The following is a 26,220-nucleotide window of genomic DNA, read 5'->3' on the forward strand; positions in this document are numbered from 1 at the left end:
CCCCAGAGGACACTGGCTCCACATGACCTCCGCGGCTGCTGGGCCTCCACAGGCCTTGTTTTCATTGGTGGATCACAAAGGGCGGGGCTGCTCATGCGCCCCTGCCTATTCGCGCTGAGAAGAGCGGAGTATAGGGCTTACAGCTTCAACTACAAACAAGGAGCTAGCTAAACAGAGATTTAAAAAAAAAAAAAAAAAAAACAGAATCTCTAAACGGCGTAGCCACTCCCATAAGAATCGAGTCGGTTGGCCTTACATTATTTCATTTCCTTTATTTGGTCTGGACTGGAAGGGAAGTCCTGGTTGTTAGTCGGCAGCTTGGTCAGTCCATATGTCTTTCCAGCCCTGAGTTTACACCGTCTGCGCATCCATATTCCCGCGACAACCAAGAAGATCAGAGACAGGGGTGCCAGTGCAATGCCCCAGGAGAATGTGGAAGAGACTGCAGAAGGAAGAGAGAGCGTTGAGAGGGGACATCTCTTGCCACAGAACAAAGCAGCGCAGGTAGACAGGGAAGAAAAAAAAAATCAGTGTTTGTTTTCATTGATAAATACGCAGTGGTTTCTGGAAAGTTTGTCTCGTACAAATCTATTTGAGGATGGCATCTGTGACAGATGTCACAGATGTGTCAGACAACGAGCAAGGTGGGCAAAATCTGATTAAAGGACATCACAAAGTAAGGAGCAGAAGCCATGGGGCTGTACTCGCTGTGGGCAGGGCATGTAAGACGGCACCTGCCTTTGTCTCTGTCAGCTGTTGGTGAGGTGCCAGGGCACAGGCTGTGCCTTGCCCATGGTCACGGGTCTCATGGGGATTGAATCGGAAATAAAGACAAAGAAAAGAAACTTTTGGGTAAGGACCTTGGATGACAAGGTTATTTCTTGGATCCAGCTATTATGTATTTGATTCCTAGACATCTCTGTTGTGTAAATACAAGAAGAGATTGTGAGTACAACAGTAGAAAGTCTGAGACCAGAGTTATTAGATATCATGTTGATGAGGCCAGACTTGCACTTTCTTTTTTCTAAGATAGGGTCTGGCCACGTAGCCCAGGAAGACCTCAAACTTGATTCCCCCTTGCTTCAGTTCAAGGACTAGGGTATGTAAACTTCCACACATGTGTGTGTGCATGTGTGTCCGTGTGTGTGCACACATGTGTATGTGTATAAGTGCAGTGGTTGTAGGGTGTGTGGGAGTTTAAGCAGGTAAGTATGCATGCGAATAGATGTGTGTCTGTGTGATGGGGGTTTAGGGTCAGTGAAGGTTTGTGTGCATGTGTGTGTGTGTGTGTGTGTGTGTGTGTGTGTGTATGTGCGCGCGCGCACGCACGCATGCGCGCGCTAGACTGGTAGCCAGTGGAAGCCCAGGAGTTCTCCTGTCTCTTCCCAGCGTTATGATTATGGCTACCATTGCCGTCTCTTTACATGGACGCCCGAACCCGAACTCAGGTCCACTTTACCTGTTGAACTTCTCCCCTACATCAGACTACAGATTGTAAGCTAGCATTTGCCATGCTCTGTGCAGGAGCTAAGGGACTCTCAAGCTGGTTCTATGGAATAGTCTCATCATCTTACATGGATGAGGACTATAGAGTGGTAACAAGTTGCATAACCTTCCAATCCTAATGTGCCCTTGGGAAGCAAACACCGGCTTAGTGTGGGACAGACACACAAAGCCAGAGCCCGGTGAGCACACATGTGAAAGGACTCCAGGGCACAGACCACACAAAGTCCAGGTCCCAGATGGAGAAACTGTTTTGTGAGACTCTGATTTCCAAATCTACGCAGTTCCCACCTCACCAGAATCCTCCCAGCTTGACTGGCACTGAGATGACCTCAGACACCACCCCAGGCACACAAGCTTTAGTTGTAAAACTTCAATCAGGAAAAGCCAGGGCTCCTAATTTAAAATACATCCATGGCTGCCTTCCTGGCTATGTGAACAGATATGGACCAAAGGCATTTCGCTGACGGCTACAGCCCTGCTCTAGAGGCTGCATTCAGAGTCCTCCTAGGACCACTGTGGCCTGCAGGTTATCGAATCAGGCCCCATCAACAGAAACTACATTAACTGCATCTCACTTTCCTGCTCAACATTCAAACAACAATGATTTCCTTATGGCTTGGGTTTTTTTTCTTTGTGAAATGTCCTTGTCCACCAACCACATTTATTTCCGTTGTTTGAGGGTTTTGACCTTGCAGGTGCCTGCTGCCCTGAAAGCCTGGTCATCACAAAGCAGGACAGAGATAAAGAGTGATGCATCACCTTCTAGAGACCAGATGGGGTCAACAAATCCTGGTGCTCCAAGGCGGAGCTGCAAGAAGACACAGGGCATTCAGTTCACTGCTGATTTTTATGTATTTGCTAAAAATAATCCCAAATTGGTTTTTTAAAAATCTAAGTATAATTTCCCAGTGCCAACTGTCCACCCTGTTAACAATTCTTTTTAAAAGTAGAGTTTGGGGCCAGTGACATGGGCCTGTACAAACTTGGGGACCAGACTGCAGGCCCCCAGCACCTACATGTGCAAGGTGGGTGTGGCAGCATGCTTATAGTCCCAGCACCCAGGGCATGAAACAGGGAGCCCTGGAGCCAGCTGGGTAGTCTAGACTAGTCTAACCAGTGATCTCTGGGTTAGAGCGAGAGACCCTGCCTACGTGAACAAAGCGGGAGTGACTGAAGAAGACTCACTCGGTCTCTGGCCTTCACACACACACACTCTCTCTCTCATGCATACACTTGCACTCACACAACTCTCACACACACACATACATTCACACACACACACTCTCACACACACTCACACTCTCTCACACACACACATACTCACACACACTCACACAACTCTCACACACATGTACATTCACACACTCCCTCACACACACACACTCACACACACACACACACACACACACACACACAATCTGAGGCTTCCTTTCAGTGCCCCACAAAGAAACATCTAGACACTGTGTAGTTCAGCATCCATAAAGCATTCGACAAGTTGGTTTTCCTTTTAGTGTCCTCCGGATACATACCTTCCTTGACTGTGGTGTGGTGCGACTGAAAACTCCGTGGATTCGTGGCAACACATTTAAAATCTGTATTCAGATCCTCCCTTGTGACCGGATCAAAGATCAGTGGCACTTCCACGTAGTTCTCATCATTCTCTGAGTATTGGCTGGGTGAGAAAACATTCGACTGAGCGTGATGGATGGATGTAGTGCATGATGGATGTGGGCAGAGCATGAGGGATGTGGGTAGAGCATGATATAGGTATGCAGAGCATGACATAGGTATGCAGAGCATGATGGATGGATGCAGAGCATGACATAGGTATGCAGAACATGATGGATGGATGTAGAGCATGATGGATGGATGCAGAGCATGATGGATGGATGCAGAGCATGATGGATGGATGCAGAGCATGACATAGGTATGCAGAGCATGATGGATGGATGCAGAGCATGATGGATGGATGCAGAGCATGAGGGATGGATGCAGAGCATGACATAGGTATGCAGAGCATGATGGATGGATGTAGAGCATGACATATGTATGCAGAGCATGATGGATGGATGCAGAGCATGAGGGATGGATTCAGAGCATGATGGATGGATACAGAGCATGACATATGTATGCAGAGCATGATGGATGGATGCAGAGCATGAGGGATGTATGCAGAGCATGACATAGGTATGCAGAGCATGATGGATGGATGTAGAGCATGACATATGTATGCAGAGCATGATGGATGGATGCAGAGCATGACATATGTATGCAGAGCATGAGGGATGTATGCAGAGCATGACATAGGTATGCAGAGCATGATGCATGGATGTAGAGCATGACATATGTATGCAGAGCATGAGGGATGGATGCAGTGTGTGATGTGTATATGTAGAGCATGGTGTATGGATGTGTAGCATGATGTATAGGTGTAGAGCATGACGGGTGGATGTAGGTCGTGCTGTGCCTATACAGACAATGATGTATGTGTCTATAGTAGACTTGTCTCTTATAGGATAGCAAGGAAGACAGTCTCAAATTAGAACTGCCTGTTGTGTTAAACTGACCGCCATTTCTGTAAAGTTCAGATAAGCTGCCACTGAGGTCAATTCTCATCTGAGAGACTTTCTAGCCTGTTTGGAGGACCATGTGTCCCTGAAGACAGTGCCCTTTGTAACAGGACATTTGTCGCAATGAAAGCACATATTCCCCTCTCGGTTTAGATGGAAAACTTCATTTTGGAGTGAACAAAAATACTTTCAACAATCAAGTAGGAACAGAAAAATCTAGTTTGGGAAATTTGACTTTCTCACCAGTCAGTTATTTCATGGTGATGCAGAGGGAGTTTCCAGGGCCTGGACTCTCAAGGGTGTCCTCCCCAGTGGAGAGACACGCGCAGGTCAGAGCATCGGACAGCCCACGGAAGGCCCTCATCAGGGTGCCTCCCATTTGCAACTTAAGCAGAAGCCAAGGCACCTCACTACTATCCGTTCATGGCAATGAAGGTGTCTCGGAACACACTCACTGGGACTATTAAGTGAGCAGCCTGAGTCCAGCGACACTGGACATTTATTGTGACTAAGTCTTTGGCAACAAGGAACTGAAAGCGACAGATTATGCAACCACGTCATGGTCATCCGCTAGATGTGCCCACAAAGAACACTTTTGTTCATCTTCCCCAAAATGCCAAAGACTGATACGCCCAGGCTAATTCAAAGTACCAAGCAACAACATTAAAAAGTACTTGAAACTTTGAACCCTCTGTCTCCTTTTCTTTCAACTTTCAGAGTGTAAAAATTGATGTAAGAGAGATAGATGCTTATGCCTCTCTCTCTCTCTCTCTCTCTCTCTCTCTCTCTCTCTCTCGCTCCCATCTCCTCTCCTCCCTCTCTCTCTCTTCCTTCTTCTCTCCTCCACTCGCTCCCTCCCTCTCTCGCCCTCTCATCGCCTCTCGCTCCTCCGCCTCCTCCTCCGCCTCCTCTTCTTCTGTTCTTCTCTTTCTCTCTATCTCTCTCTCTCTCCTCTCTCGCTCCGCTCGCTCTCTCCCTCTCTCTCCCTCCATCTCTCTCCCTCCCTCTCTACCCTCTCTCCCTCTCTCTTTCCTCCTCCTCCTACCTCCTCCGCGCTCCTCCTCCTCCTTCTCTTCTACTTCTTGCTTCTTATATTTTCGCTCTACTCTCGCTCCTGCCTCGCTCTCTCTCTCTCTCTCTCTCTCTCTCTCTCTCTCTCTCTCTCCTTTCTCTTTCAGAGACATATCAGACCACAGTTCTAGTACAGATACCGTGTCAAGGTTTTATAATGTTTATGAAACTTATGAAAAATTTTAAGAGGAATGCGTGCGATAGAGTGGTAAGTGGAAACGTTCCAACTCTGAAATATTTAAAGAGTCAACTAGTACACTGCAACTCACACAAGTCTAGAGAACATTTGGTTCTCGAGATAATGTTAAGCAAATTTCCATTTTTAAAGCTTTAAATCCCCAACAGTTTGTAAGTTCTTAAAAAGTTACTTTTACTACAATGTATGTGTGTCATATTAACAGGCCCTGAAGGTAACATCACGTCCAGAAGCAAGTAAGCCCCAGCAGGAAACCCTCGCCCACTTACTGGTGTAGCCCCTCAGTCACACGGCCTCTTGGGTAGGCCGTTGAGATAAAAGTACTGTTAGCCATCCACCACACGATGGTGTTGGAAGGTGTCCCAGTTCCCAGAAACACCTTGCATGGGACTATCAGTCTTGACCCTGGGTATAGGAAGACATAACACAGCAACCATCAGAACCCAGCAGGGAAAGGGGGCTCCTTACCTCGCACCCTGCAGAAAGCTCTCAGCACAGGGCCTTGCTTGTCTTCTCAAGCACCCCTCAGAAGTCAATCGCTTCCTTACAAGGGAATTTAGTTCCCTCAAGTGGTCTACTCAGGTACTTGTTTTCCAAATGTCTCCAGCACGTCCACTGGGCTATGCAGCGGGCAAAAGTCCCAAAGCACATGGTCCTGAATAGCTTCACCAAGGCCACTGAGTACCTATAGAGCATTCGATGCTCAGGGCTGTTTTCTTCCCCAAATAGTGCTAACAACAAAACATTTTGTAGTGTGTGAGTCTTTCTTTGGGCCCACTGCTGGCCTCAGCTCTACTCTTTCCCAATGGTCTCCAGATAAACTTTAACATTTAAACCCAACACCAAACAGACGTATTAATAATGTTTTGTTTTCAAATGAATTCTGAAGCCAGAGCTTGATAAATGAACATCAAAACTATAAAACTGTATTATTAAAAAAAAAAAAAACCAAGCACATAAGAGGGTATGTGTACATCAGCTTTCCAGGCAAACTTGACCCCAAGTGCCAGTGTCTGAAGTGCACTATGTCCCCATGACTCCCCAGTGGCTTCTTGTGGTTAATAATAGAAATAAAACCTTGCTATAGAGTTGGGCTTGGCAGGGGATGGGCTCCCACTGGGCAGAGTAAATGCTCAATAGATGGGCAGCCCTTCTCTATCATACTTCAGAAAGTGTCTGGTGCAGTTCACTCATGGGCCTTCACCCACTAGGGACCATTCAACAGTTTGTTGGTCAGGACATCCTGTATCTGCATGGGCTAGAGATGGAAACCCCTTTTCATCAAACCATTGAATGGATATGCCAGCCACTCTAGTAACATGGAATTGTCTACAGTCCCTGCTGGCTTTGTTTGACAAATAGTCTTCCAGGGATCCCGAGCAGCTGCTAAATACTGAGACCATGGGTTAACATAAATGTACAAAAGATGCCTGCTCCGTGGGCTCTTTCCAACAGTTAATAACTCTTACCAAATTACTCACCCCATTGCATTTAGGTTTTTGTAGGTATAACTTTCAGAAAATAAAGTATCATTGCTCTCAAATAATGGCAATGCTAACAATACTGGGCAAAGACAAAGGTCCCTGCAATGGTGTGCCAGCAAGTACATAGTGTGGTTCTTGGGCTCCAGTCAGGCACTGGGCACCCCAAGGCATGGGGCGGTCAGCAGACACAGGTCCCCAAACCCCTGATGCCTTCAGGCACCACCACTGTCACGTGGGCAGCACAGTCCTTCCTGGTCCTCACCCAGGGATGCTGGTATTGTCTCCAGGGGAGAGATGATGACTGGGATGGACTCTGTGGTTGTTCCTGAGGAGGTTGAAAGGAAAAGAGATTGCATTAGGGCTTCCAGCACACAATCAGATCTCCTTGTTCAGCTAATTAAGTGACCCTGCCCCACGTGACCAGGCATTGTGGGAATCAGCCTTTGTCTGGCAAAGGAAACGGGCTCTCCGTGAAACTGAGCATCTTAAGCCAATGCTTTTCCCGGCAGAAACATTACTGGAAGAGGCCACAGTTACATTCCTCTGGCAGACGGTCTTTGTTATCTGCTCTGTGGTGAACAATTAGCTTGTCCTCTCCCAGGCTTCCTGAATGCGCTCTGATGATATCCACAGGATGGGTTTTGCCTGAAGGTTTTGCCCTCCTCGGATATTAAAAATCCACTCCTTCAAGAGCAGGCACAGGGATTGCAAAGTCAGTCGCCTGTGTATAAGATCTATCCCTCCCTGGGTCCTAAATACAGTGACACTGCTCTGGTCATGGAGGTCTTATTAACTAAGGTGGTAAGCTCCTTAGGGGAGGCTAGCATGGACCTCCAAGGCATTTGAACTGGCATGAAGACACTGGGCACCTGAAGTGGACCAAAAAGGGCAGCTGGGGTGTGAGTGAAGGGTTGGGAGCATCCCTCAACTGGCCTCACGGTGCTTGTTTCTGCTACTAAAAAGCACTTAAATTACCACAAGAAATAAAGACCTGATGAGATGTTGGTGTAGCTTAAGGAACCACCTATAACAGGGCTGGGACAGTCGAGGGGAAAGGCAAGTGTCAAGGATAAGATACTACAGCGGTTCTCCATCAGGAGAGTGCACCTGTATGGTCTTGGGGGTGGGGGGTGGAAAACACAGATTTCAACGCCTCAACTCCCACGCTCCAATTCAGCGGATCTGCATAGGACCTTAGTTAGACTCTCCTGTGAGGGGGCACTGCTCAGAATCTGGGGGCAGGGGATATACTCAGATTCTCCGTGTGAGTAGCACTTGGATTCTCCCTGTGAGATGTACTCAGGACCACCATCCAAGAACCACTCTCTCTCCCCAGTTTCACAACTGAGCTCAATGTGCAAGTCTACCGCCCCCTAGTGTTTCTACGCAGCATCACACAAACAAGGAGTGAAGACCATTCTCAGGCATCACCCTGAAAGGAGCCAGGAGTTATGACTGGGTTCTCACTGGATAGGATAACAAGTATGAGCCAGAGGCTTTGCTTCGTGGGAATGAGGTTATTCCTTGTGATGAACCTCTGGGTCCTGTGAGATACGTTACTTTGCCTTCCCAGAACAGTCTTTTAAGCCCAGTGTTCCCACCGCTCTCGGAGCTTGCGATTTAAAGGCTCCAATTGTGCCTGGTCCTCAGTGTAAAGGCATACTGAGGGTAGAGTCTGGGGCTCACATAGTTCATTCTCCTTTCACCTAGCCTCCTCTCCAGCACACAGGAGCTCGGGGTGGACACTGCACAACTGCTAAATGTCGATCAGCCCCTCCTACCATGGTCTTGTCACATCTAATTGTCCTGGTTATCGGCTGAGCATCACTTTTCCAGGCTTTCAAAATCTAAAATACTCTGAACTCTGAAACTTGTTGAGCACCAACACAATGCTGTGCGTGGAAAATTCCATACAGTAAAACTTTGTTTCAATGCACAGAATTAATTAAAATACTTCTATACCACCCTGGTGACATTGACCTGCCATATCCACATGGAAAGGCTACAATAGGCTCTCTGGTTAGAAGCCGACCTGTAGTCCCTGGACCACAAAGCCATTCTAAGTATAGCTTGAGAGCTTTCTCAAAAAAGAAAGAGAAAGAAAGAAAAAGAAAATTAGAGAAAACACCACATCAAACCATCTTTGGGCTGTATGAGATCTATACATATAAATATATATGTAACAAACTAGCTGTATATATAAACTTGTGACTATCCCCAATATACTCAGCTTGCTGGTGAAAATATGCCAACAAACTTTCAGGCAGCTGTGCTCAACCTCTGTGGTAGGCAAGTAGACATACAACCAGGCAGACAACAACCAGGGCACTTTGTACAGGCCATGCCAAGGCATCGTGCTCTGGTCAAAACTCAAAACAGTAAGACAGTGGTCCTCAACCTTCCTAAGACTGCAACCCTTTAACACAGTTTCTCGTGTTGTGGTGACACACCCCACAACCAGAAAATTATTTCATTGCTCACTTCATGACCATAATATATATATATATATATATATATATATCAGGGTAAGAATATCCCAGCCACCTCTGAGTGTTTGCTTCTTCTGTTCCCCAGGAGGACACCTTGGTTTGACCTCCTCTAGTGGTGAGTTTTAGCCTTGCCACTTTCAAAACACCTACTTTGGTTCCTTGTCTGCCCAAGGATTAATCCTCCTTCCCTCAGAACTGCCAGAATGCTCTTCTCAAGGAACCATTGAACAGTTGAAATGCACATTTATTGTCTTCCTTCCTGAATTTGCCGTCATGTTGCTCCTGGAGCCCGGCGAGGCAGGTGCCTCCATTTAGGTACTCACTTTTGACCCGGAGCTCAATACTCCTGGTGACGTTGTACTCCTTGCCTTTGTGGGTAAACGTCACAACGCATCTGTAGTAGCCGGCATCCTCCATGGATGTGTTGGCTATCAGTAAGCGAGTGGGGTCTCCTGCGCTTAGAAACTTCTGGTTGCCTTTGTCCAAGAGGATAGAGCCCTTGAGGGGAAATGGATCTTAAAGTTACATTCTAGAACAGCATAGCTCTCAAACACTCAGGGTCTTATCATTGGTGTCAATCAACATGGACTCTACAACCCAAGAATTGCCCTGGTGTATGCTCACTTGGACTATTTTGGTTTGGGGGCGCACTTTTAAATTCATTCTTAAGATCTTATCATATTGCCCACACTGACCATAACTTTTTTTTTTTTTTTTTTTTAGTGTAGCCTTGGCTCTTCTGGACTCACTTTGTAGACCAGGCTGGCCTCGAACTCACAGAGATCCACCTGCTGAATTAAAGATGTGCACCACCACGCCCAGCGACCTTAACTCTTGATTCTCTTGCCTTAGTCTCTTGCATTCTAGGCTGACATGGATGTGTCTCTACGTCCGCTTTAGGAAAAGGAATCCGTGAACATCTTGCCTATTTTTTTAAAGATTAACTTATTTTAAACCATTAAAGTACAAATATATTTAAAGTCTAACTGCCTACCTACCGACTAGGAGCGATAGCAAGAAAAATCACCATGAAACAGACATGAAGACATGAAAAACAAGGAAGAGAACAAGTTGCAAGAATTTCTTTAACTTACTACAAGACAGGAACTTTTGTACTCCTATGGACATGGAGTTACATAGCTTCTCTGCAGAACAGAGGCCTTGGAGGTGAGGCCTCCAGCAAAATGGGAGAAGTAGCAAGGATAAGAAAATCCTGAGTGGGGCTGAAGAGATGGCTCAGTGGTTAAGGGCGCCGTCTGCTCTTCCAGAGGTCCTGAGTTCAATTCCCAGCAACCACGTGGTGGCTCACAGCCATCTATAATGTAATCTGATGCCCTTTTCTGCAGATAAAGCACTCATATGCAATTAATAAAATAAATAAATTTTTTTTAAAAAAGAAAATACTGAGCACCCCATGGCCTCAAGTATATTGCTTTCTACATTATGATAGCCTGTGCATGGTATTATGTACCTGGGAAGCTGAGACAGGGGAGTTATGAGTTTGAAGCCAGACTGTGCTACATAGAGAAACGCTTTTGAAAGGATGGGGTGCTGAGAAAGAATGGGAGAGGTGGGAGGAGTAAAACGTGGTCAACGCTAAAGACTGTCAGCAATCAGATACAACCCTGAGTGACGTCATAATCTCACAGCGGGTGGGAGCACACGCAGATCCGAGACAGCAGTTTGTCTTCAAAATATGCTTAATTAAAGGGGGAGATTTCACAGCTCTTAGCTTGAGTAGGCAAATATGAACACGCTACCACAGTTGTTCTACAAACTGAGACTTTGGGTCCATTTCTCCTGTTGCTTTTATCTGTAAAGGGAGAGATGAGCAGTCCCCCCCCAACCCCCCCCCCGCCTTGTTAGACTGTTTGCTGAGGTTAGAGAAGAGCTTCAGCAGAACAGTGGAGGACCACTGTCATTCACGCCTTCGCGCTGGCCCCAGGCACTAAGCATCGTGTGGACACAAGAACTGTGACAGGTGCTTTGTGCGCAGTACTCCATTGCTAACTGTCAGACCAACTAACTGCAGGCAGCCGGAACTGCCAATTCCATTTCACAGCAGAAAGAGGTTCAAGAAGGGAAGTGATTGGTCCTAACTAAAAGAAGGAAGAAGGTTTCTAACCCAGCCAGACACACGGTTTCCAGACCTATGTTCTATCCTCTGCAGGTGACGACACCTTGCATCTGTCCTCTGCACGCTTGTTCTACACCAAGAGAAGGCCCTCCCCAGCTCACCAGGCTTGAACACAAGCACAAACTGCTTTCAGAAAAGCATTTTAAATTTCCCAGTATTGCATCGCATTGCTATGATGTATATAAATGTGTGTGTGTGTGTGTGTGTGTGTGTGTGTGTGTGTATTTTGCCATTTTAATCCCAGTCAACTGGTAAACCTATTTATTAAAGGGCTAATTCTTATCAATGATTACATGAATACTAGACTTCTCGGCATCTCTCTACAGTCTGTATCAGAAGTTGGCAAGTTCTTTGAGATAAGGACTAGATAGGACATATTTTTTTAATTTATGAATTTTTTTATTAATTTATACTTGTTACATCTCAATGGTTATCCCATCCCTTGTATCCTCCCATTCTTCCCTCCCTCCCATTTTCCCCTTATTCCCCTCCCCTATGACTGTTCCTGAGGGGGATTTCCTCCCCCTTTATATGCTCATAGGGTATCAAGTCTCTTCTTGGTAGCCTGCTATCCTTCCTCTGAGTGCCACCAGGTCTCCCCATCCATTTAGTGCCACCATAGTCCTCATGGTCTCTGTCACAACTATGCAGATGCAAACACAGACAATCTGTAAACTGATGGCATGGCTCTGTCCCCACACAAATGTGCCTATGGACCTTGGAGTCTAAGCCTTTAGTCAATGGTCACATGCGCTGAAGTGTTCTAATTTTTTCAAGCATTTAAAAACAGGGAACTCTGCATACTTGATGAGTTACACAGAGGCAAGTGACAGCTCTATATGACTCTAGGCTGTAATTTGTGGCCTATGCTCCACCTAACAATGCCAATGACATCACAAAGAACCCATAAAACACTTGCTATTTACTTAAGAAGACAAAGTGGAAACTGTAACTGTTTACCCCATAACCACATTGTGCTTTACCAGAGACTTTTTAAAAGCATGTATATAAAGAAATGAACAGAGTTTTTTGTTTGTTTGTTTGTTTTCTTGCTTAATTTTAAGCAAGTGACACTCAAAAGCTCTTCAGCAGCCATTTGCTCTGGAATCATCTCCTGTTCTTTCTATGTGACCCTGTCCCAAACCACAGAAGGACCAAATGATAACACTAACCACTACCATTTTCATTTATACTAATATCTCTGAATGTGTAATTACATGTGAAATTCATGTCTACATGAATATATTGTCTCCAAACAGGTTTTGTGTATGAGTCATGCAGCCAGCAAGACATGTTTCAGCGGCACGCGTGTTTGAGGCCAACATGTTTCAGCAGCACGCGTGTTTGAGGCCAACATGTTTCAGCGGCACGCGTGTTTGAGGCCAACATGTTTCAGCGGCACGCGTGTTTGAGGCCAACATGTTTCAGCGGCACGCGTGTTTGAGGCCAACATGTTTCAGCGGCACGCGTGTTTGAGGCCAACATGTTTCAGCGGCACGCGTGTTTGAGGCCAACATGTTTCAGCGGCACGCGTGTTTGAGGCCAACATGTTTCAGCGGCACGCGTGTTTGAGGCGTACCTTGTACCACTGTATCTTTCCATCACTTTTGCTGGGGATGAACTCTCTCAGGTCAGGGCACACTAGCCACCCAGTGGCTGAGACAGCCAAGATTTGCAAGTAGGAGACGAGTGGCAGAGTAGCTTCAGTATCCTCAAAAACCTTGAGTTCCACGGACATTTGCTCACAGTGGGATGCATTTCTAATTGTTTATTAAGAAAGAGGAAAGAGGCAATGAATGGAAAACAAAAACTCAGAACAGCTTCCCAACCCCGTTAAATCCTGTCTGTGTTGCCTTCATGATTGTCGCTTAGCTCCTGTTTTTTAAGTTCTTGGGTACCAAGGCATCACATCTAACCACTCTCTAGAAGCTGTATGTTCTGTGCATTTCATGAAGGACCCCCACAAAAGCTTCATCCGGGACCCAGGACACTAAGAACATCCTCAAGTCTCCTCCTAAGGGATTTGACATTTGAGAGCCCTGAACCCAGGAACCAGGGAACTATAGCCAAAGAGTTCACAAGAATCACTGCGTCCTTAAAGAAAAATGTCCTTTTCTTCTCTTAGGAATGCTTTACCAACTGGTTTCCAGTTTCAGGAAACTGCTGAGAACTTCGTGTTTAGAGTCTAAAAGACAAAACCACACGGCAGGGGGTGAAGGAAAAGAATTAAGTGGGAAAGATGTCTTTAATTGTTTGTTGGCCCACCCATAAGTCTAATAAGTGGTTCTATCAGCTTTTAGAATTGAGAAGAGGACAGAGGCTAAAAATATTGCTGGAAATGTGTGGAGAAGTGGATGAAGGAATAGAAGAGATTAATAAAAAATTAATATTTAAAATAGAAAAACAAGCGATTGGAAAGTAGTAGAGCATGCACTGAGCACAGATAAGGCTCTGCATTTAATCTGCAGCATCCAAAAAATGAAACAAAATAAAATAGAAAAAATATAACTATATCAGCTAAGGCCCTAAGATGAGTAGCTACCTAGAACAAATAACAAGTTCAACTGAGACTATGAGGATCAATTGCAACTATGATATAAAAGTTACTTTTACAAAAAATAAAAACAAAACAAACAAACAAACAAAAAACCTCTAACAATATACATCCAAAAAAGCAACAAAATACAAAAAGAAGTTTGATAATCACTTAACTGGCTGAAAGCTCTGAAAATAAATTAAAAACAAAAAACCAAGAAAAATAAAATTATATGAGAAATTTATGCACAAAGAAAATTAATTTTTTTAAAGTGAGTAATCACACTTGGGATTTGCAGGACATTGAGAAATCAAGCTGGATCTGTGCTGGAAGCTCCTTCCCCACTGGCTAGCTTTCATAGTATTGAAGGATTCTATGCAAACTGCTGGGGCAGAATTAGACTAGGATGCCCCGAGCTGCAGCTTCCTGCCCAGCAGGGTATACCCACTGATGTACTAATGGCATGGCTCTTATGGAGGTAACCAACTGCTCGCTGGTTGGATCTGAGACTTCCTCCACAGGAAGAAACTCATGCTTGCTTCTGTAAACCTGCTCTCCAAGGCTAGAAAGGTCATAGGCCCTAAGGGAAAACTTACTACTATTGTTTTGTTAAATGGGTATGGTGTCAAGCTACCTTGTAAATATTTACATTTAAACCCACAGCCTTTATCAGAGGAGCCGCCATTTTCAGGGATTAGCAATACAGAGACTCTATGCTGTTACAAGCGTACAAGCGTAAAGAGTAAGTGACTCTGGAGTGCTCGGCCTAAACAGGGCAATCATATCACCCACTCGAAGACTCAGAAAGCACTGCAGAAGAGGAGGTGGAAACAGTGCAAGACCCAGAGATTGAGGAGAAAGCCAGGAAATGGCATCTTGTGGACATGATATGGCCACTGTATTCATGGACACAGGGGGGCTGTGGTCCCTTATACAAGACGGGACTTCAGGTACTTAGTGCACAGGGAGGAGCCCCAAGGCCCGCTCCTCACTGAAGGACTGCAGGCAGTTACTGGGTGCCAGGGGAGGAGAGTGTCATCTTTTCAGTTACTTGGCCACTGATAAGTTACCCGTGCTCTAGTAAATAACAGCAAATATGTAGGAAATTGTCAAATCAATAATCACATTACAAATTGAAGGGACCTCATGGTAGCTAGCTGCAGCGAACTGCTCTTCAGTTGAGTAATACATGCACCGGTAGTAAAGACAACTAAAGTAAATTAAATACAAAGTTAAGTGGCCTTCCAAGTCTCTGTAACTACTAAGAGACAAAAATCAAAGTCTCTTTGAAATCCTAGAAACTAGAAGTCTCCAGAAACCAAGCTTGCCAGACACACGGAGAGCCCCAAGCTTGTTCACAATATTGACCTGGCAATTCCCCTTGGACAACACATTGAGATTTAGGGGCTGTTTGTCCTGGCAGGATTATCTTGACTACTCTGAGGGACAGAAAGGTCATGTGAGTTCCCAATGGCAAGAGATAAACATGTGAGGGCGGGAAGTCTCATGCCCTGGAACCATGAATGCCAAAGTGTGTCCTAGAGGTTGCTGGAGATTTCCACTCTGATAGAAGGAAGCCAAGTATTACACAGTTGGAAGAGAAGGGAAGGCAAACACCCTCCAGGCAGAGGACACTTGAACACACTGAGGTGCCACTGCCCCCTCTACCTCACAGCTCCCTTTTTTCCCTGCAAAAATTGGGGCATTGGCTACATTTCTTATTCTAGCATAAAAACTAGCTGCAAGGCCAGCGTGTGTCTGCTTACCTCTCCCTGACATCTGAACCTCTTGGCAGTAGCCCTGCAGGTGTTCCATGCTCATGTCAGCGTAGACCTTGACTCTCCCTACACCAGACCCTTCCCATGTTCTTGTTAGTCCACCCAACCCTCCCAGCAAACCTCCCAACACATCAGGATACAAAGGAGAAGGGTAAAATTCCCATAAATGTCTTTCAGACTCCAAGATCAGGGTTTTTTCTGCTGCTGTTGCTGCTGCTGCTGTTGCTGCTGCTGCTGATGCTGCTACTGCTGCTAGTGGTGGTAGTGGTGGTGGTGATGATTTGGTGGTGGTGGTGGTGGTGATTTGGTGGTGGTGGTGGTGATTTGGTGGTGGTGGTGGTGATTTGGTGGTGGTGGTGGTGATTTGGTGATGGTGGTGGTGGTGTTAGTGATGATGGTGGTGGTGGTGGTGATTTGGTGGTGGTGGTGATGATTTGGTGGTGGTGGTGGTGATTTGGTGGTGGTGATTTGGTGGTGGTGGTGGTGATTTGGTGGTGGTGGTGATGATTTGGTGGTGGTGGTGATGATTTGGTGGTGGTGTGGTGATTTGGTGGTGGTGGTGGTGATTTGGTGGTGGTGGTGGTGATTTGGTGGTGGTGGTGATGATTTGGTGGTGGTGGTGATGATTTGGTGGTGGTGTGGTGATTTGGTGGTGGTGGTGGTGGTGATTTGGTGGTGGTGGTGGTGGTGGTGTTAGTGATGATGGTGGTGGTGGTGATGATGGTGATGATGATGGTGATGGTGATGGTAGTGGTGGTGGTGATAATGGTGGTGTGGAAGTCCTTAATTTCCTTGAGCTGTTCACTTAAAGTAAACATGGTAGGACCTATGTTATATGTGTTTTACATCAATTTTTTTTTTCAAAATCAGCAGGACATAACGTAGGGAGGACTGGTCTAGATTCATGCTGTACCTCTCTTCCTTCCCCCGAAGAACTTTCTGTGCATATTCATTGCCCTCATCCGTGCAGTAAGCATTGGGTTAATCTATTTCTAAAATCTCATCCGGGTCTAAAAGTCCACTGGGGATTTTCCATCTCTGTCTTGTTTCGCTACAGTGTGGAATAACCAGTGAAGAGCAAATTCAAGTCTCTGTCCCTCTGGGGCTCATGTTCTGATGGTTGACATGTATTACATACATGCACACAGAACAGATGTGTGTAGTGGGAGAAATGTTATCAAGAAAAGTAACATCAGGGTAGGAGCAAGGACCGCATGCTAGGTAGCTAACATGGCTAGGGCAGTTCTCTCCAGCGGGATGACACTTGAGGAGAGACCAAATACACCACAGAAGGGAGGGGGCTATCTAAACATCCAGGTGAGGAGCTGTCCTGGTTTGTGTTCTATCACTGAGAAGCACTACGACTAACAGCCACTTGGAGGAGAAAGGGTCTGTTGCAGCTTCCGGCTTCCAGTCCATCATGAAGGACTCAGGGCAGGAACTCAGAGGCAGAAACTGAGGCAGAGGCTGTGGAGAAGCAGTGCTTAAGGACCTGCTCACATATTTGAGTGCTTGGTCAGTAGGAAGTGGTACTGCTGTGAGAGTGATTAGCAATCTGACCTTGTTGGAGTAGCTGCTGACTTGTTGGGGAAAAGGGGATGGACTTTGGAGTCCCCAAAGCCTAAACCAGTCCTGGTGTCTCTCTCTTCCTGGTGCCTGCAGATCTGCGTGTAGACCTCTGAGCTCCTTCCCCAGCACCATGTCTGCCTGTGTGCCACCCTGCTTCCCGCCACGGTGACAATAGACTAAACCTCTGATACTGTAAGGCAGCCCGATTAAATGTTATCTGCTTTAAGAGGAGCTGACATGGTCATGGTGTCTCTTTGTAGCAATAGAACACTGACTACGACTTTGGGCTAGGTCCTTCTACATAAATCATCAATTTAAAATATTCCACATATTTGCCTACAAGTCAGTCTAAGGGAGACAGCTCCTCAACTCAGTTTTCCTCTTCCAAAGGGAAGCTAGCTTATGTCAACTTAACAGAAACACACATGTGCACGTACACACACACACACATACACACATATGTATACACACACACACTAACTAGCACAGGAGCTTTGCAGAGACACCCAGGAAGACACTCTGTGAATTGTCATTGCGCACTTTCTGAAATACAAGTGACACTTAGAGCCCATTATACCTTGGAGCCACGCCGCCCCAGTCCCAGAGGGCTTACCTGAGTGTGCAAAGGTAGGTGCCAGAGTCCTGTGGCACTGCTGGCACAACCCAGAGCACGTCATCCTCCATCCACATCCTCGGCTCATCTCCTGGGATCAGCTGAGAAGAGTCCAGTTTACTCCAGGTCAGAAGTGGGGTGTGGGGACTGGTAGAGGCATCTGAGTGAGGTACCAGGGGACACTTCAGAACCACAGGCTCGCCTTCCAGCCTGAATTCAGACTTGAAATCTCTGCCACGAAATCTGCAGTTGTCTCCAGGCACTGCCGGTCAGAGATAGTAGACATTAGGTCCCAAACCTGCTCACATCACAAACCCACAAGTCCCCAGACTGAGGCCAGTCCTAACCCAAGGATACACAGCACATCTAAGTAGGATTCAGCCAAGTGACCTGCACCAGGGTCCCGTGAGCAGTACCCTCTGTTACTTTAGACTTCCCAAATGATAACCTGGGCCCCATCAATTTCAACTCCTGTCCTGTGAAGGCAATTAAATCAGGTTCACAATGTGATTAAAAAACAAAGATTTTGGGGTTGGAAATTCTTCAGCATCTATACCAGAAGGCTCACAAGCATCTGTAACTCTAGCTACAGGGGATCTAACACTCTCTTCTGGCTCTCCAGGGTACCTCCACACACGCACACACACACACACACACACACACACACACACACATATACACACATATACATACACACATACACATGCATGCACCAAACAAAGACAGACAATAGCAAAATTTTAAATCTTTTCTTAAAGATTTAAAAATATAGTCATGTTTTTCATTTGTTAATATTAAAAGTTGAACTATGTAAGTACAGACAAAGGGGGGTTGGTTGTGACAGACTACATGTTTTCAAATCAAAGGTGTGTTGGCTCAAGAAACTCCATTTTATGATCCTAAGCATCCATCTTAGTACCCACTAGCCATGTGTCTCTGAGTCCAGTCCTTGGGAGATAAGTTTCCAGTAACCCTGACTCCGTGACCCCCACCTGGAAATGTCCAGCCCTGGCCACCTACTTGTTAGGATGTAATTGACTGCTTGTTGGCTTCTGTAACCTTCTCATGCAGACATGCAAGGACTATTTTGAAATTACTTTGACCACCCAGTCCTGACAGAGCAGAAAAAACTCTTGGCTGGCTTGTGCAAATACTCTGTGGTTTTTCACCTTTAAAAACCCTTCCCTCACCCAGCTCAAGCAGCAGTCTCTAATTTGCCTCAGAGAGTGTTGTCCTGCTAACAGCGACAACAGATTTAAGGAATTACAATCCGGATTGAGTCTATGGTCTTTTCCAGGCATCTCAAATTCCAAAACAAGTGTATAAGGCCAAATAAGTGTTCTCCACTCTCTTCCTGCTAGGAAAACACACATCCAGGCTTCAGCAAACGGCCGCCGTGGGTGGGGTGGGGAGTATCTGTTGTCACTTGCCAAGCAGTGAATACGTGTAGTCTGCTGTTTGTTAGCAGAATCCCACAAGAGAACTGTTTCCCCGGGAAAAACTGGGTCCGGCCCTTTCCCCGCTGACATGGTTGCTTCTTACCTGTGTGTTTCTCTGACATAAGGGGAGATTCCGAAGCGCTTTTTGTGAATTCCGTCGGTGGAGTGGTGAAGGCAGAAACCCCAGTTACTAACACACACAAGATGAGCATTGTCCGCACCAACTTCCAGAGGGCACAGGACTCGGGGAGCCTGCAAGAAGAGAAAGGGTTGGAAGGCATCTGCCGTGAGAAGATGGTCCTGGGATGGGGTGCGGAGGGTGGGAGACAGAACAGTGGGAAGATGGTCCTGGGGTGGGATGCGATGGGTGGGAGACAGAACAGTGTCTTGTAACTACAGAACAGAAATGTTTGGTCTATATATTTGCAAATAAGAAAATTCAACCCCTTTGTATTTGTCTCCATGTGGCTGTATTTATGACTAGCAAGAACCGCCCCCACACTCCAGGCACCTCCCACAGACCTGTCTGGAAGGCAAGTGTGAGGTCCTAAGTGTCTCTCAGAAACGCACCTCAGTAGCCCCTGCCCCTCTGCCTGGGCCACCCTGTACCTTCTCATCCTGGCCTGTGACACACACCACTCTCTAAGTGAGAAATTCCTCTCCCCAGCATAAGCCTGCACCACTTTCTGAACCCACCCCTTCCTCCACAGTCTCCTCTCCGGCCCTGTGGTCCTTCATTGAACACATATAAGCGCTATGCAGACGAGTGCTCGCTTCATTGAATTCCTGAAGAAATCAACAAATCACTAGAAGCCAAAAGATCCTCCGATTTCACTTGCCAGGGAGCTTCTCCTGGTCCCACTTAAGCAGATTAAATGATGATGGATGAAAACAATAACAAAAACAACAAAAAACCGAACTCTTTTCGTTTTTACCCATCAGCACTTTCTGTTACCTGTTTGCCTGCTGGGGGTGGGACCACAACTCACAGGAAGCAAGTGCACCTCCTCGGCCTCGGGTTCTTCGGCTCAGTTCAAGGTAGAAACAAAGCAAGCAACCCCATACAGTGAGGCTACCATAGGGATTTTGCCCAGGCATAAGGGATGGGAGCCTAGGATCCCCGGCCAAGCTGAAGGGGCGAGAAGGGAAGCCTACACATCCAGAGATGCTCGCTTTGGACACCCGGGACTGCTCAGACCCGAAGTCCCTCTGTGAGGGCAAATGGCTTAAATAGCACGGTCCTGCAAAGCCTGTTTCTCATTAGAGATAGAAAGAGGGTTGGGAAATCAACACTTTGTTCATCCATCTCGTCCCACCCTCCACCCTCAAGATTATTATCTTCCTCAACTTTGACAGGTCACAAGCAACATTATCTGTTTCTGCCTGCTAAGACTAGAGGCATAGAAATCTCTCCTTAACTGCTCTAGTGATGTGTGTGGGGTCTTGGGTCCTTTCCTGAGGGTATATGTTTAGGAGACTCTATATGTTAGAAGCTGATAGCTCACAATGCTCTTGGAGCACAGAATTGTCCTCTGAATCTTAAGAAATGGCGCGTATCTCTGTTTGTAGCCCTTTCTTATGCAATATTCTTAGCACTTTGGCCAAAACATTGCCAAAAAGGTGAATGTAAAAGCAACTTTTTTGCCTGAAATAATTGTCATTTCCAAGGCTAACTGCCTCTGTCTGCTAACCTAAGCCTTGTCCTGGAAGCTTCTTGCCTCCGTACAATCTAATCTAGGCCTAGAATGTTTTAGCCTCTGAGACTCCTTGCTGAATAAACATACCCTTTCTTGTTCTGTCCGAGCTCTGGGCTGACCGGTTCAACTCAGCTGTTCTGACTCAAATCCTCTCCTAGCTGATTGATCCAATCTGGCTTCTCTCTCACCTGGAATTGCTCTGCTTGGCTTCAAACTAACGCAGCAGTCTGCTCTGATCTCCTGTCTTCTTCTAATTTTTGGTTCATTGAGCAGTCACCTGAATTCTCTCTCTGCATCCATCCTGTATCCCTATTACGGTACCAGGAAAACTGCCTCTCCTTGCTCTCTCTCTTTCTCTCTCTCCCTCTCTCATTTTCTCCCTCCCTCTCTCTCTCTCATTCTCTCTCTTTCCCTCTCTCTCTCTCTCTCTCTCTCTCTCTCTCTCTCTCTCTCTCTCTCTCTCTCCCCGTTGCCCATTAAGTAGCCTCCCTTCCACCCGCTCCCCTTCCTGCAGCCCTGTGGGAGTTGGATATATCCTAATCTGTCAAATCCTCTCTGATTCATTACCTTTTCTTCCATTCAATTAGAGATCACTTTCTTTTTTATTTTATTAATTTATTCAGATTACAACTCAATTGTTATCCCATCACTTGTATCCTCCTATTCCTCTCTCCCGCTTTCCCCCTATTCCCTCCCATAGGTCCATGACCGAGGGGGACCTCCTCCCCCACTATGTGGTCATAGACTATCAAGTCTCATCGTGGTAGCCTGCTTATTCTTTCTTTGAGTGCCATCAGGCCTCCCCACCAAGAGTGGTCAAATATGGTCAGCTATTTAGACTGATCTGGGCAGGAACCTGTCTGCAGGCCACAGTGGTCTGGGCCTGGACAATTGAGCAGATAAAGCCACAGTCTCCATGGCCCGGCAGGGATTCTCACACTTGTGGGAGAAGCTGGACTGCCCTGAGGGGTTGGGAAGAGGGTCTGAATTGTGGCCACAACTCAGTGCGACTGAACCACCAAAGGTGCGCAGTCTAGACTGGTCCGCTATCTAGACATCACTTTCAAACATGGGTGCTTCCTTCTACAAACTATCTTTACCTTCATTTGGGATTAAAAGCATGTGCCACCATGCCTGGGCCTAAGCTTTTCTTTACCTGATACTTGCCCTGTACCAGGCTGACCTTGAACTCAGATCCGCTTGCCACTGTCTCCTGGATTAAAGGCATGTTTGTATTCCAGCCAGATCACACAGACCTAGAAGGTCTTTGGATGTGAACTCTTGCCAGAGCAGCCGTATTCTGAATGAAATTCCATCTACAGAGGGAGGCTGTCCCTACCCCAGGGAAGCACAGTAGCTATCCCACCATGATAGAGCACACAGGACTGTGGCTCTGAGGAGATTAAAATTTTAGATAAATATTGGGTCCCAGGATCTGAGAGGGTACTCTCCTTGATCTTCCTTTATAGATAAGGGCAGGGTCTAAGGACTCCGTGCCCAAGAAATCTTACTCGCAGCACCAGAGCCAAGCTTTGTTTTCATAGACTGTCTGCTAGAAATAGATATAAGTTCAGAATGGAACCATCAAAGACAGACAGATAACGAAGGCTTTCTGGCTCCCCGGGAACCTATCTGTTCTCTCTAAAGAGAAACAGAAACAGGTGTGAACTGGGAGGAAAATAAAACTCCTTACTTTAGGCCACCCACTTATATCCATCACTGTGCACTTGCGGCCCAGAGGCTGAATCATCTAATAAAACTGTTTCCCTGTTGCCAGTCAGTCAGCGGTTTCCTCATTCAAGATAGTGACTCTGGGAGGGAGATGACAGAGTTGGAAGGGTCCTCAAGCCTCTGCAGGCCTGTGGTAACTTTCCCCATAGGGGACCAGACCCAAGTTTGGGCTTAGAGTGGGATGTTTAATGCATCTTTTCTAAGTTGGTCCTGGTCAAGTACGTGGCAACAGTTTGCAGAGACGATAGCCCTCCACTCCTCACCCTTCAGAGGGCTTCAGAGGGCCTCTAAGCAGGGCTTGGCGTGCGTAATTGACTTCCTCAGCTCCTATTAAGTTAGGAGGCTGTGAGGCCCCAGATTCTGATTACCGTGTGTCCTCTCAGGAAGTCCCCGCTTGGATTCGTGTTTCTCAGCATTGCTGTGCACCAGACTCACCTGGAGGCTTTCAAAAAGTACCTAACACCCTGTGAAATTGCAGAAGATAGGGATCCCCAAATCAGTCATCATTATTTCCCCCAGATGACTCCAACCTTCAGTCAGCATGTGAGGAGATCACAGCGTACACCGTAAGAGACATGCTTAAAGACATGTGAATGGAACTTCTATCTATATGGGGTTTTTTTTTTTTTTCTAAATTCCAACAGAAAAGTGGAGGGAGAGGTGAAAAATACACACCTCTACTTCATCCCCAAATACAGCCTTCTGTACTGGGGGGTGGAAGTGTCTAAAGAGGGGACAAGACTGTGGTGAGGTCCCAGATTGAAGGGAGTCAGCTTGTCTGAGTTTGGAGGTTGTAGGCCTAGGGGCCTTGGAGACTTGCATCCATGTACAGAAACTTTCTCACTATAGAGTTCTGATAGCATTTCATAAAGGCCCAAACTAGGGAGTTTTATTCCCATTTCCCCTCCTTTTCACAGAATAGTATTATATCTGAAAGACCTATTTTCTAAGACTACTTGTTAAAGTCAGAAAACATGCTTGGGACACTTGGCCTTTTCTCAATATCTCTGCCATACATACATACATACACAGACACCATTCTTGTCACTTTGCCTTAAGCCAGACATTACAGCAATGACACATCTAACATTCCCTTTGTGTTTGACCCAACATGATCCAAAGTATAGAGGCGGCTTATACAGCTCATGGACTGTAGGGGCCTTGAGCATCCTAAGTCCTCAGTACCTAGAGGATCCTTAAGTCAATGACCCATAGACACGGAGGGACAAGTGAGTGAATTCTCCAGAAGAGTTCCTCCCCTAAGATTAATCTATCAACTGCTCTTCTAAATCTCCCCCATAGCCCTTCTCATGCCATATCACACAACTGTTGGTTATGCAAGCCAACCATCACCACACCAACGCCGCTCAGCCAACCACCCCCAATGTTGATGGCATAAAGCAATCATTCGCACTTGCTTACAAGTCTTTGTGTCATATAGAGCCTAACTAGGCAAGACCAGGCAGAGCTGAGGACGCCTCCAAGACACAGGCAGAGCCCAAGCCCGCTCTATGTTTCCTCAGCTTCCTTAGAGCAGTAGACACCCTGTCTCTGGAATGACCGAGCAGTGCAGGCAGAAGCGAGTGATGCTATGTTTGGAACAAGCCCTTCTTCCTTGGCCACATTCCTCTGGCATCAGCAAGTCATGGGGTCAAGGAAAGAGTTACACCACCAGAGCTAATGGACGAGTTCGTGTTCCCTGCTGGGCTTCCTCTTCACCTGGTTCTGCATGCGTGGTAACAACTTTCAGGCCAGCAGCTGCACCATGTTTACAGGCCTCTTGGCCCCACAGTGTCCAATCATAGAAAGTACCAGGGAGTGTTTAGTACTGAAATTCTACCTGAGATGTAATCTGAAACACCTCCTTCCCTTGTAAACAACTTAAAGTGGTCCAGGTGTGCATGCACTGTTACCACAGGGAAAGCACTAGGAATATTCCAGTAATCCTCCCTCAAGAGCAGGGAGCCTGGAGTCCAAGAACTCAGACCTGCAGCCTTGGAGCTTACTTGAGGTGATGGAAGAGTGGAGAGTTCTCCTTTAGGATTTATCTGGAAAAGCACTCCTCCCCCACCAAGCTCCTCTTGATTCCACAGGTTTCTCTCACTGGCATAGTCCTCAAACACAAATGTGTCTTAAATCTCACTTTCATCCTGTCCTCAGATTCGGTAACACAAAACCCACACGGACATTAGGCAAATGGATTCATCTTCTTTAGCCACTCCTCCGCGTATCACGCCCCAAGCTACACCAGCTCTATCCACACTTACTGATTCTCTAGTTGGGGTATGAAAGAAGTGAAAATTACATCATGTCTAGATTATTCCATGCCTTTGAATGAGAAAGTGAACCCAAATGTGCAAGTGTATGGGTTAATGTAATAGCCACAGTGACTGTGACAAACACTGAAGATATGTTCCCTCATTTATCCCTAAGAGGTGAATATCATACCATTTTATACAAGATATATAAGAATGAAACAAAGAGAGAAAGGGTTGAACCATGAGAGTACAGCTACTAAGAACCGAGTCAAAATCCAACTGCTCACTTCACAGCCCCTGCCCTTCAAAACCTATGCCTATAGCTATACCTACCCACCAAGTTTTCCCCCAATAATAATATAAATAATATAATAATATAATGTATATGTTATATGTGTGTGTGTGTGTGTGTGTGTGTGTGTGTGTGTGTGTGTGTGTGTGTGTGTAACAGGGTCCACAGCCCTCACACATCCTCTGTAATTAGGAATGTCCATGTCATAAAATTTGGGTGGATGGAATGTAACTAAAATGTATAATCCTCCTGGGGGAGGTCCCTTAAAGTAATACTTATGAACCTCAGAGCCTCACTATTAGGTATATATCCAAAGGAAATGAAATTGGTATGTCAAAGAAACCCTCATGTTTATTCACAATAAACAAGATTTGGAGTCAATTTAATATCCAAATGTGGATCGATGAAGGATATGTTGGCATATGTATACATAATGGGATACTACTTGTTGTTTTATTATTATTATTATTATTATTATTATTATTATTATTATTATTATTATTATTATTATAAATTCTTCCACTTGCGTCAACATAGAAAAAAGAAATATTGTGACAAGCAAAAGAAGCTGGACATTGACAATTACTGTCAAATCTCCCATGTATGTGGAAGTTGAAAACGTTGATGACATAGAAGTTATAGGCAGAATAGTGGTCTCCAGAGCTAGAGGGTGGGAGCAGAGAAGATGCGAAATATTGGTCACGTGGTGTCAAGTGAGAAGCAGAGGGGAAGCACGCACACGACTCTTCTACCTGTGCAGTAAGGTGACTATGGTCAAGGAGGATTTACTGCGTATTCCCGCATAGCTAGGGGACTTTCAAGTGAGATCTAAACCCAGTGACTGATATGCTAAT

General features: G+C 46.0%; 1 protein-coding gene across 2 annotated transcripts; it reads right to left on the bottom strand.

Annotated features, from left to right (window-relative positions):
* Window positions 1-243: 243 nt before the first annotated feature.
* On the bottom strand, window positions 244-19,637 carry Il1r2 (interleukin 1 receptor type 2). Of its 2 annotated transcripts, XM_051152735.1 has the most exons (8): window positions 19,492-19,637; window positions 17,950-18,211; window positions 13,033-13,213; window positions 9,640-9,814; window positions 7,090-7,152; window positions 5,613-5,748; window positions 3,036-3,178; window positions 244-442 (listed from the first exon to the last, which is right to left on the bottom strand). In XM_051152735.1, the coding sequence occupies exons 1-8, from the start codon at window positions 19,598-19,600 to the stop codon at window positions 258-260; spliced, it is 1,254 nt and encodes a 417-aa protein (XP_051008692.1). In that variant the 5' UTR covers window positions 19,601-19,637; the 3' UTR covers window positions 244-257. The 2 variants fall into 2 exon arrangements, with proteins under 2 accessions (XP_051008692.1, XP_051008693.1); XM_051152736.1 differs by lacking the exons at window positions 244-442; window positions 3,036-3,178 and having other exon boundaries at window positions 5,609-5,748; window positions 17,950-18,201; window positions 19,524-19,637.
* Window positions 19,638-26,220: the final 6,583 nt, after the last annotated feature.

Source organism: Acomys russatus, chromosome 11 (genome assembly GCF_903995435.1).
Source record: "Acomys russatus chromosome 11, mAcoRus1.1, whole genome shotgun sequence".
Taxonomy (NCBI): domain Eukaryota; kingdom Metazoa; phylum Chordata; class Mammalia; order Rodentia; family Muridae; genus Acomys; species Acomys russatus.